This window comes from Lissotriton vulgaris, chromosome 3_1 (genome assembly GCF_964263255.1).
Source record: "Lissotriton vulgaris chromosome 3_1, aLisVul1.2, whole genome shotgun sequence".
Taxonomy (NCBI): domain Eukaryota; kingdom Metazoa; phylum Chordata; class Amphibia; order Caudata; family Salamandridae; genus Lissotriton; species Lissotriton vulgaris.
The window spans coordinates 1,743,364,132-1,743,377,203 of NC_141689.1; the positions used below are offsets into that span (position 1 = coordinate 1,743,364,132).

A 13,072-nucleotide genomic window follows, 5' to 3' on the forward strand; every position below is an offset into this window, starting at 1 on the left:
AAATTCCAATACCTATAACATTCTGTTTGGAACTTGCAGTGCTGTAGTGACATGCGCAATCCCAAGTTCCTTGAAGCAAGTGCAAACTTACTGTATGGTGATTGGCACAGAAATATATATATTTTTTAGCAAGTTATTCCCACTTCACCATTATACACAGAATGACCTGTTTTGCTTTGCTATACCTACTCTCACCATTATGAGAAAAGCACAATTGGTGGTTGAATCTTTGTTCTGGTAGGCTGTGAGATTCTGGTAGAGGCCACTCCTCACCTTGAAACAAACTACTCTGAGGAAAAACCACATGCAATTACCTGCAAGCAGGTTAGTGCCTTGTATACTCCAACCTAGTAATATCCAGGGTGGTTGGAGTCCCACTCGAGGCTGCATGGCACCACTTCATGCTGCTGTAGTTATCCTGGGGAAAATGTTTGGGGACTGACGCCTGGAGAATATATTGAGGAAACTGCTGTAACATTACATATCCGCCAGAAATTGTTACTGAAGATAAGTAACATTTTCTTTTCACACCACTCCTTGCTGGTGTGAGGTATTTAATATGAAAGGATTCTTTCATGAACTGTTTTATCTCACTTGCTTAATGCATATATATATATATATATATATATATATATATATATATATATATATATATATATATATATATATATATATATATATATATATATATAATGAAAGTCAGGGGTTTACAAAGAAACATTCTCAGTATCACAACCACATCTTTTAAACAATATATTTTTTATTTCCTTTCCATGTATATTTTCATGTTTTTCTTGATAATCAACACAGTGTTTTTGTTAGCATTTTGTAGAAATCACAGATGACCAGTTTGACTTTCATACTTACTGTATGAGGAAAATCACACTCCGATCTTATGTGGACTTGTTAAAATTAGAAGATGTACTACGACAACATCCGTTTTACTTTAAAGCAGCACGAATTGCTATAGAAATCTATTTGAAGCTTCATGATAACCCATTGACAGATGAGAATAAAGAACGTGAGGCTGATACAGGTACTGTCTTCGAATGGATGTTCTGTTACTTTTATTTCATCGTCCTGTTTCCAGGAGAATTGTGAACTGTATTAGAAAGTTGATGCTGTATGTTTGGATGCCTTGAATACCATGACCTATAATTAATTGTCTAATGTCCAGTTGCCTTGTTCGTTGTTTCAAATCTCTTTTACCAAATCCTATATGTGCCTACCGGGGTATTCAGAATCATTTCTTTTAATAGGATGGACTCTTGCAGAAATGCTCACACCTGGGATATAGTGCACCTTGTCTTAGGGCTGGTAAGGCCTTCTAGAGGGGTGACATACCTATATTTTAGGCAGGGCTAGCTGGCATGGCACAGTGTGCCATGTCAACTTGGTAATTGTTTCACCTCACACGACATGCCAGCTATAGGGGCAAGGGCATGGTCCTAGGGAGGGGTTCCATGAGTCCCTCTTCAGCCTTCAGGCCCTAGGTACCCAGGGTACCACATACTAGGGACTAACAAGGGGGCAGAAGTACTAATTGTGGACATGCTTTAGGGAAAGAACACCGGTACTCGGAACCTGGAAAGCAGGGACCCAGTACTTTACAGTCAGTCACATCAAAAGCTAGGCAAAAAGTGTGGGTGGGGTACTGCAACATAACCCACATTTTCTTACACCTCAGCCCTGGATGTTTCTGGCAGCAGAGAGTGGAGGGCTCTCGATTCAGGGGTCGAGAAACCCACCTGGTGGTGGCAGGCTGAGTACAGCCGCTCAGAGGCCACACCAGGGTTGGTAGGCATTCAGGAGGCACCTCTGATTTACCCTCCAAGTAAATGTTTCAATAAATCCCACACTGGCATCAGTGGTACCAAACTAGTCCTCTCAAACCCACAAACACTCCTGAGTGCAGAGAAGCCATCATGATACTGGGGAACTCAGGTTGTCGAACTTCAAGCCCAGGTACTCTCTATGGCTTCCCTTGCACTTACAACATCTACGAATGAATTTAAGTATTGTAGGGGCATATCTGCTCCTGCAGTTATGCACACACCTGTGGTATAGAGCCCCTGCCTTAGGGCTGTAAGGCTGCTAGAGGGACGACTTAACTTTACTTTAGACAGGGCTAGTTGGCATGGCACACATGCACTGTGCCATCTCGACTTGTTTTGTCTGCACCAGGCCGTGCATGCTGTAATCTGCATGACCTAGGTGATGGGTCCCTAGGGGACCCTCTTCAGTCCCAATTCCCTAGGTACTCAGACACCATTTGTCTAGGGACTTACAGGGGGCCTGACAAGCCTATTGTGGAACAGTATCTGAAAGAGACACGTTGATAGAATGCTTACCTTAGAATTACCCTCAGGCATCAGACTGGATCCAGAAAGTTTTCGTCAGCAGTACCCCTGCACGTCGGAAGGTGGCGTTGTGCGGCTCAGCGTCCGGCGTAGGTGTTGTGATGTCCGGTATGACGTTGCGGCTGCTACTTATACACCGCCCTCTCGCGCTGACGTCAGTTCTTTCTTTTTCCGCACCAGCAAGCGCAGATCCGGAGAGAGCGGTCCCCCCAGTAAATTTTTGACTGAGTTTTTGGTGACTTTTTTCTCTTTCGTTTTTTGAGTCTTTAACTCCTTGTGTTGTAGCGATGCCTGGTTTCAAGTCTTGCGAGGTTTGTCTCGCATGATGTCGGTGACCGGCCCACACCGCGAGGGTCTCTACTGCCTGGGGCGCGACCATAACCTCATATCGTGCTCTGACTGCCGGGCTACGGCTCCGAAAACTTTGCGGGAGCGGTCCCGAAAGTTGCTTGGGGCCCAGGAGTTTGCTCCATCGTTCGAAGTCTTCGCACTCTGGGTTAGGTAAGACTAAGCACAAGAAGTCAAAGAAGCGCTGTCGCTCTTCGCCTAGCTTGTTGCGCAACCCGACTGAGGGTGCGGGTGGTGCTGCTCCGGCGGAGCTTGCGCAGATGTCGGCGGCCTACCCGCATTCCCGGGTCCGTCAGCAACTACGGCCCATCTGCAGGAATTTGTGTAAGCCATGGCCCGCCTATTGGCCCTTTAGGCCCTGTAGGTCCGACTGGGGGTCCTCGCCCTTCTTCGTCGACGGCTCCGGCCTTGGCGCCGCGAGACCCTTATGGATCCATGCATGGATCCCAGGCTATGTCGGTTGACCTTGTACAACCTCCATCGACGTCTACGGCACCACCGCCGGCCGGCTCTCCTACCGATGTCGTCCCGGGCTTCAACCACATCATGGAGACCGTGCCGAACCAGTGTCGTATGACACCGTTGGGGAATTTTTATCCCTTTCTCCATCCTCCTCCTCCTTTTCCACTTGCCAAGCAGGTTAAGGAGGACAGGGAGGACTGGGAGGGGTCTGAAGACCCTCTCGCAGCCCAATGCACGTTAGACCCGGACTGGGCAGAGGATTTGGGGGATGCCAGTGATCTGGATTTTTCTCCAAAACCTGGCGCACTGTTTCCTGCTACCGTGGCTACGTAGGAGGGTGGTACTTATTCAGTGGTGTTGCGTAGGGCAGCAGAGGCTCTCCACCTCGAGCTACCTACGGTGGCCGTCAGGACTAACCTCCTGACAGAAGTACTTCGGCTGGCGGCTTCCTCTGCAGAGCCGCTGCTGCCCTTTAATGATGCACTTTTAGACGTTCTTTTGGGCACTTGGTCCAGGCCCAACACAGAGGCTCCTGAGATAGGAACGTGGCCCGAAGCCATCGCCCAGCTGACCCCATTTTCCTCACCCTACCCTGAGAGCTTGGTTGTTCACTCTGCGTCCCCGAGCGCATTCCCTTCCTTTCCTCCGAACAGGGAATCCAACAAACTGGAGCAGTTTGGGAAGAAGATTTTCTCTTCTGCCAGTTCAGGGTTGCGGTCTGTGAACACTGCATGCCTCTTGGGCCGTTATTCCCACTCTGTGTGGGATACGGTGGCGCTGGTGCTGCCTCAGTGTCAGGAGGAGGCCCGGTCGGTACTCTCCCAAGCTATTGCTGAGGGGAGAGATGCAGCCAAATTCACGATTAGTTGTTGCCTTGACACCACCGACTTGCTCAGCAGAGCGATTTCCACAACAGTGGTGCTACGCTGTCACGCCTGGCTGAGGAGACTGGCTTTTCAGGGGATGTCCAGAACACTCTGAAGGACATGCCTTTTGATGGCACTCGCCTTTTTGGCGACAAGGCAGATAGTGGGTTGGAGCGTTATAAGGACTCGCGGGCTATGGCCAAGTACTTTGGTCTTTCGGCCAAGCACTCTCCTTATGCTTCTGCTTTTCGCTCCGTTCGTGGCCAAGAAAGGGGCGCCCAAACATGTTTGTTTCAGAGCCACAGAGCCTGCGCAGCAACAGTCTCAGTGCAGCTGTGGACGTGGGACCCACCGAGGTGGGTCACGAGGCCAGCGGGCGGGTCAATCCTTCACCTCCCCTGCCACCACTGCCTCCAAACCTTCCTAGTTCGGTGTTTCAGGCCCATCAAACGCGAGTGGGCAGCAGGAGTCGCCATCACCTCCCCCACTGGTGCGTCATCACTTTGGACAGGTGTTTTTTACAGATAGTCCGAAGGGGCTGCTCCCTCCCCTTCAAGACTACCCCTCCAGCCATGCCACCTCAGTACCACTGCATGTCGGGGATCACTTGGCACTTCTCTAGCAGGAAGTTGCGGTCCTCTTGGCAAAGGTGCCATCGAGCACTTTCCAACGCCAGAAGTAGGTCGCGGTTGTTACTCCCACTACTTCCTAGTTCCAAAGAAGGACAAGGGCCTGTGTCCTATCTTAAACCTTCGGAACGTTCATCGCTTCCTCCGGAAGGAGAAGTTCAAGATGTTCACACTTGCTCAAGTCTTGTCTGCCCTGGACCCGCAAGACTGAATGGTAGCGTTAGACTTGCAGGATGGTTACCGGCGTTACCTACGGTTCACGTTAGGCCACAAGCACTTTCAGTTCACCGTTCATTTGGCCTTACCAGCACTCCTTGGGTGTTCTCAAAAGTGATGGCGATGGTCGCAGCTCATATGCTCAGATCCAGGGTTTCAGTCTTCCCCCTATCTCGAAGACTGGTTGTTGAAGGCGGGCTCACCCCAGGCAGACGTCTCCCACCTCCAGATGACTGCCGACCTGCATTTGTTGGCGTTCTCCATCAACGTGCCGAAGTCACACCTGATCTCCTCTTAGAAGCTTCTCTTCATCTGAGAGTTCAACGGGGTTATCCTCCCGAGCAGCGAGTCTGTGGCATTCGGGCTATGATTCCGATCTTCCAGCCCTTGTCCTTGGTTTCGGTCAGTATGACCTTGAGGCTGATGGGCCTCATGGCCTCCTACATCCTGCTCATCAATCATGCCAGATGGCATATGCGGGCTCTTCAGTGGTACTTGAAGTACCAGTGGGCGCAGCATCATGGTAACCTGTCCGACTAAGTCCAGATCTCAGAGGTCACTACACGACAATTAGTGGTGGCTCACGAATCAGCATTGGGTCTGCGGCAGATTCCTCTCCCTTCCCCTACCGGAGCACACAGTGATGACAGATGCGTCCCTTATGGGATGGGGCGGCCACATGGGAGAGGCAGAGATCAGAGGCCTCTGATCTCCAGCGCAGTCCAGGCTCTATATCAACCTCCTGGAGCTCCGGGCGATCCTACTTGGGCTGAAGGCATTTCTTCCCTGTGTCAAGGGGAAAGTAGTGCAGGTGTTCAGACAACTCCACCGCCACGTAGTATTGCAACAAGCAAGGCGGGGTGGGGTCGTGGACCCTTTGTCAGGAGGCTCTGCGCCTCTGGACGTGACTGGAACACCAGGGCATTTTCCTGGTGGTTCAACACTTGGCGGGTTCTTTGAACGCCAGGGCGAATGAACTCAGCTGCAGGTGCTTGATGGATCACGAATGACGTCTTCACTCGGAAGTGGCACATTGTCTCTTTCAACAGTGGAGAGAGCCTTGGTTAGATCTATTCGCCACTGAAGAGAACACGCAATGTCTGCAGTGCTACGTGTTGGAATTTCCAAGGCGGCACTCGCTCTGCGACTCTTTTTGTCGCGAATGGAGTTGCGGTCTATTGTATGCCTTTCCGCCTATACCACTTCTACCCAGAGTGCTGGAGAAGATCAGGCGCGACCAGGCCCATTTCAGTCTTGTGGCTCCGAGCTGGGCTCGAAGAGTTTGGTATCCCGAGTTACTCAGTATAAGCGTGGATCCCCCAATCCGACTGCCTCTTCGGAAGGATCTTCTGTCGCGGCAGCAGGGGACGGTCCTCCACCCAAACCTGTCCAGCCTCCACCTCCATGCGTGGAGATTGAGGGGCGACAGTTTATTCCATTTGACTTGCCTCCTGAAGTCTGTGATGTCATTCTGGCAGCCAGGCGTCAATCCACTAAATCTGTAAACGCCTGCAGGTGGAACAAATTTGTGGCATGGTGCACAGCAAGGGCTGTGGATCCCCTTTCTGCTCCTCTTTCAGAAGTCCTTTTGTTCCTTCTTTCTTTAGCCCGGCGGGGTTCTGCTCTGGTCACTATCAAGGGCTACCTTTCTGCAATTTCAGCCTTTCCCAGGCTCCCTGATCAGCTCTCTTTTCAAGTCCCCAGTTGTAAATAGATTTCTCAAAGGCATTACTAACCTTTTCCCTCCTTTTCCGTTTGTGATGCCGCAGTGGGACTTTAATCTGGATCTTACTTATTTGATGTGTGCTCCTGTTGAGCCGATTCACAACTCTCCTCTTCGTTTGCTAACTTTAAAGACTACTTTCCTGGTTGCCATCCCCTCTGCTAGGCGCATGAGTGAGCTCCAGGCTCTTTCATGTAAACATCCTTTTCTGTCTGTTCATCTGGACAAAGTTGTGCTCCGCACTCGTTCTTCCTCTTGCCAAAGGTTGTTACTGCCTTCCACATTGGGCAAACTATCACCCTGCCCACTTTCTTTCCGCCTCAGCACCCTTCCAGAGAGGAAGAGAGGCTCCACCGTCTGAAAACAAAACGCGCACTCTCATTTTACCTGAATCGCACACAACAGTTCCTGGTGGATGACCAGCTCTTTGTTGGCTACGTAGGTGCCAAGAAAGGCCGGACTGTACACAGGAGGACTATCTCCCGCTGCGTCGTCTTGTGCATAAAAGCCTTTTATTCTCTGGCTAAAAAGGAACCTCCGGTGGGGCTGCGCGCCCATTCTACCAGGGATACAGCAGCTACTACTTCATTGGTGATGTGGTGTCCTCCTTCAAGACATCTGTCAGGCAGCCATGTGGGCCTCGCTACACACTTTTTCTAAGCATTCTTGCCCTGACCAGCAATTCTAGAGAGACTGCTTCTTTGGCCGTTCTGTTCTATGTGACTTTCTGGTGTGATCTTGGTTCGCAGACCCACCACCGGGCTTGGTATTGCTGGAGTATCTATTCTAAGGTAAGGAATCTATCACTAACGTGTCTCTTCAGATGCACAAGTTACCTTCGGTAACAATATATCTGTAAGAGACATTAGTTAGTGATAGATTCCTTACTGCAACACCCATCCTCCCTGTTCTGAAAATTGATTTCTAGAGTTAGTCATCCTTTTCAGGGCCCTAGTTTCAATGCACCAGTGGTCAGTAGCTTGCATGGCTCTGCGTTCCTGGCGTGGAAAGTCGTGTACAGAACTGATGTCAGTGCTCGAGGGTGGCCTCTAAGTAGTTGCCGCGACGTCATCCTGGCGATTACGACTGACGAGGAGCCGTACCACGCCACCTTCAGACGCGCACTGGTACTGCTGACAAACTTTCCGGATCCAGTCTGACGCCTGGGGGTAATTCTAAGGTACGGAATCTATCACTAACTAATGTCTCTTACAGATATATCGTTACATAAGGTAAGTAATTGTGCTTTAGGGAAAGAACACTGGGAACCTGGACTGCAGGGGCCCAGTACTCTACAGTCAAACTTGCATCAAAAACCAGGCAAAAGGTGTGTGTGTGGAGAGGGAGGGGGGGTACTGCAACAGAACCCTGTGTTCTCACACTTTGCAAGTGTCTAGTGAGGCAATGGTTGCATGCAGAGAGACATTGCTGAGAGAAAGTGGCTCTATATATACTTGACCAAAGTAAAGTACAGTGTGTGTAGAGACCACCAACCCCAGAGGTATAACAGAGGTTAAAGTCGGGGCTGACCTTACTCTCAAAAGTGGTAGCTTGGTCGAGCAGTAAGGCAGTACCGGAGGACAGTGTAAAGCATTTGTTGTACACACTCAGTCAGCAAAAGGCTTCACACACTCAAGGACTGAACTCCAGTCCAATTGTTTTTATATCAAAAGATATATAGTTTTATTTTTAGAACCAACATGTATCAAAATATATTTTTCTCAATTATGAGTGATATCAGGTAACTACTTTGCAGAAAGGTACTAACTTTATAAACACCATAGGTACATGGGGTTGCAGTAGGCAACACAATTCTGACACAATTTAACATTGAGCTCAATGGGTATTTCTATAAAAATGCAGTTAATTACTTTGTAGATTACTTTTGTAATTCCAGGACTGGGTCCTAGATTCAGTCCTGGGGTGTAAGCTGAAAACAGTTGAGTAAAACGTTTTGGTTATTGCAATGCTTTTTAAGGAATATAAAGGTATTTTAAAAGTTCACACTTGGAAACTTTTCAGTGAAAATCTAGCAATGTTATCCCATCGGAGAAAATTCAGGTTACAGGTGAAGTACGTTCTCGTTACTTTTGTAATCCGGTACTGGGCTCCTAGGTCCAGCACTGGGATTTCTACTTAAGACAGGTAAGTAATTACGTTTCAGTAGTTGGTAAGATTTTTAAGGAATATTTCAAGTTTTCATAAGTAGACACTCTGAAAAAATTTCACAGAAAAGCAGACAATGGATTCCTATGGAGAAAATTCAGGTTACTAGCAAACCCGGCTAGGATTACTTTTGCGGTTAAGTACTGGGCTACAAGGTACAGTACTTGCTTCTCTCCTGATCACAGGTGAATACTTCGGAATTCGGTGTTCAGCTGATTTTATAGGAATATTTTGGAGTTTCTAAACTTCACTCTTTAAAAAATTTTCGAGTCAAACCAGTCAATGTTATCCTATGTCAGGAAAGTGAGTTATCGATTTCCAGGTGAGTACTCGACCAGTGAAGTTAAGGTTCTGGGCATAGACTCAGGGGTCCCCAAGGGTCAGGCAGGTACAGTTGGTACACAGCTCAGCGGCACAGGGGTGGCCTGGTGCAGAGGTAGTTAGGCCCACTGTTATCCAGTGAGGGGCAGGGGGCCTCCGATTGGTGGTTGCTGGCTAGCAGGCCACGCGGCTGAGGGAGCTAGGCTCCTGGCCACTTGCTCAGGGCAAATTGGGAAGTAGGATAGGACACAGTGTACACGGCCAGAGGCACTCGGGCGGCTGGGTGCAGGGTGCCTTTGAGCCGTTGGGCGCGCAACGTTATTCAATGGGAAAAGGTAAAAAGGGAACAAAGGCTGCAGACTAGGGGACAGTGATTCTTCAGGTGCGACCACCACTTCGAGAGGTAAGTTGGGATCCTGGAGGAGAGGTAGGTACCCCGAAGGGAGTCGCAGGCCGCCGGGTGCAGGGGTGTCTATTGGTGTCGGGAAATCTTACCCTCGGCTGGTCGCGGTTGGAGGGGTCCCTGGTTCTGAGGCTGCAGGTGTCGTCTGGGTCATCGATGGGGGTCTTTGAGCACTGGACTTAGGGTCACAGTTGCCGGGGGGACGTCCTTGTGGTCTTGGATCACTCTGGCACGGGCCAGGCTCGACGGGTGCAGAGTGGGCAGGTCTTGAGCTTCCTGGCTGGCACCAGGGGTTGGTTGTTGAAGCTGAGCATCTGCTTATGGGAGTCCCAGTCTTTAAGAGTGCAAGGCAGGCAGGTCCTCCGGGTGTCTCAAGGTTGCTATCCGCAGGAGTCGCCGGGATTAAGCAGGAGCAGGTTCCAGGGTCGACAGGCCGGTAGGGCTGGGGCCATATCAGTGGGTGTCGTCCTGTTAGCAGCTGCACGGGGAATCTTCTTCTTGATCTTCTTTTCTTATCGGGATCTGAGGAAGGAAGGTTCAGGGTGCCCCTAAATACGAAATTTAAGGGCGTTACAAGTAGGGCAAGGGCAGGGACCAATAGGTCCCCTGTCCTTTGGTGGGTACACCCCCTAGCCTGCTCTTCTCCTGTGGGAGGTGGGCAGGAGCCTAGCTGTGATTAAGCAGGGCTCCCCTTCTTCAAGATGGCCGGAGCCCGGGGTCGTGCTTCACCTCTCCATTCCCACTGAGGGGTGGGGTTGGCACAGGCTGGCACCCCCCCTTCCTGACGTAGGGTTTCCTGCCAGTCTTCCTGCCGGAGTGGTGGTTAGAACCGGTGGGGCCAGTTGCTGAGTACAGCAAATGGTCTGGAGAAGCTCACAGAGGCGGCATGCCTTTGAAGCTTCCCCCTGCCCATCCTGCGGGAGGAGACCTAGCACCTCGCCCAGGATGTGCATTGTTGCAGGCCCAAGAGAGCGGGGGGCTCTCCACCCAGGGGTCCAGCAACATGTCTGCTGTGTGGCAGCCTGTGCAGCCACTCAGCCCAAACATGGATTGTAGGTTAGGTTTTCAGGGGTCATCTCTAAGATGCCCTCTGGTGCATTTTACATTAAATACCACACTGGCATCAGTGCGGGTTTAATGTGCTGAAAAGTTGGGTACCAAACTTGTCAGTCTTCAGTGTAGCCATTATGATGCTGTGGAGTTCGTAATTCAAAAAACACAACGATGGAAAAAGGAGGAACAAATTCTGGGCTATTCTCAAAAATAGGGGACAATCAATTCACCTATATATCACTGTGAAGTTAATCGAGCATTTCGTACATCATCACTCGCACAAGGGGACATGATTGCACATTTTATTATTTGTAATCAGCACATAAATTATTTTTATCTTATTTCGTATAGTCTTTTTTTCTTTCAAACAAACAAGAAATAATATATATGTTTTAGTATCAATGCTTCATACACCATATACCACTATATACGTCCATATATACACACCTATATACAACCAACAACAAAAACACTTTCGACAAAATTGAAACAAAAACCAAAGAACTAGATATTTTTTCACCCTTAGAAGAAGATTGTAGCAAAGGCTAAGTGCCCTCCCATTAGGTCTAGGGGGTGCACTAGGAGGTCGTCAGACAACACTGGTTCAATGCATAAATTTTACAGAACCTAAATCAACATGTGTATCACAAGGCATTAATTTCCGAAATCAATTTTTATATATGGACTCCTCCATTTTTGAAAGTGTTGCTGCGGTCGCGTTTCGGCCTTCCAACAAGTCTGGCCTCTTCAGGACAGGGCGATAAACAACCTAGAAATACATATAACCCAATAAAAAGTCTCATTTACAAGATCTGTTCATGTACTCTGTGCCCTCCAGACCCTCCTACACGATCCATCTCCAGCACCCATCGTGCTCCAAGTATTAAACAAATTACATTAAAGTGTCCACTTCAAAACCGAACCCCTACAAATAAAGAAAACAACTTATAGTGGGGTGGAATTATCCTCACCAAATCCCAAGTGGCTTACAAACTAGAATAAACAAACCACGGCACCCAATCGCCTTTTCTGCAAGCTCGTGGAAAACCACCATCAGCCTCCACCAGGTGAGTAAAACAATCATCAAAGTTCGTGCAATTCATTATAACACCAATTGCATGCCAAATCATATGCACCACTGTGGCACGGTTCTAATCACTTACAAGCAGACTCAATCCGGCAGCAGCTGATAACCAATCACTAAAGGTACATCCACTATTTCTGTAAAACAATATGTATAAGCCGATAAGCGCTTAAGTGGTCACTACTACACCTAACCATCTTATTTTGACAAAACGCTACAGTTCCTAATGTACAAACACATAGTACATGCTCAGAGTCTCCTACTTTATCAACGACTGGATTTGTTGCGTTAACAATCACGTCTGGATCAGTCTTTCCTCTCTATTATATACTTTCCCAATGTCACTACAAAGAAAACAATCAAAAATCATCCCCATAAGTGCGAGTCTCAATTATAAATCGGGGACAACAACAGAAGCACATGTAAGTTTAATCCTAATCTCAAGCGTCACCGCGCTCAGTTACCTCCTCTGCATGTAAGTCCTATCTTACAATCACGCACGGGGCCGCTATCATGGTCGGAATCAACTCGGCTACCACACGCCAGTACTTCCTCTATATGGAGCTATGCATGTTACGCCCCACGTCACCACAGCATTGTGACATGGATATAGAAATCGGACTACGTTTCTAGCAAAACTCTTAAAATCATTAAAAGGGGAACGATGTTTGCCGTTATCGATGACCTCTCTAGCATTCCTACTCACTAGACCTCAGTGAAAAACGCGGCTAAGCATATACGCAAATATATTCACATGAAGGTGAACATAATTGAAAAACAAGTAACAAATACCATTCAGTAAAAAACACATATGCAGGCTTAAAATTACACAAAGAAAACCGTATTCATAGGCATGAGTCCTAAATAATGTACTGTAACATCAATTATATATAAACGAGGTTAACAATGAACCTTCAGTGTGAAGCACCAGGGGAAACACGGAAATGGATCGGGAGGAGACCAGAAGTCAGGCACAGAGATATGTTACTAATCACCACAGTTCACAGAAGGTGTATATATACAATGAAAGTTCCCAAAACATGTTGTGTGTCCATAATTGTGCCAAAGCACGTGTATCACTTAGCAATGTACATACAATAACATTTATCTAATAGGACATAAATACAATATGTATACATATAATCGCATATTATTACAAAAAAATTCCGCAAATAGTTACAAATCACAATAGAGACATTCAAAATCGTCACAGCATATCACATCGCAGTCTTATCAAGAATTTAAAGTCCACATTTCGTCGCGGTCATTCAAGCCTCCTCTCGCAGTTTCATATTTTTCAATCATTCTGGCTTCTAATCTGTTTAGTGTTGCCTGCATCATAATTGTACTTTGGGCTCTTACTACCATTAGACATCCTCCCAGCACCATATACTCTTACTGGCATCACTGCACTTACAGTGCCTAGGAATGGCCCTGGGTA

The 13,072-nt window shown here is 48.1% G+C and overlaps 1 protein-coding gene across 1 annotated transcript in view; it reads left to right on the forward strand.

Annotated features, from left to right (window-relative positions):
• The window catches only part of NAA15 (N-alpha-acetyltransferase 15, NatA auxiliary subunit), a 778,287-nt gene that overhangs the window by 566,561 nt on the left and 198,654 nt on the right, over positions 1–13,072 (forward strand). The window contains exon 14 of the mRNA XM_086962172.1: positions 823–1,036. Coding sequence (XP_086818298.1) covers positions 823–1,036 — 214 coding nt within the window. The remainder of the gene's footprint in view (positions 1–822; positions 1,037–13,072) is intronic.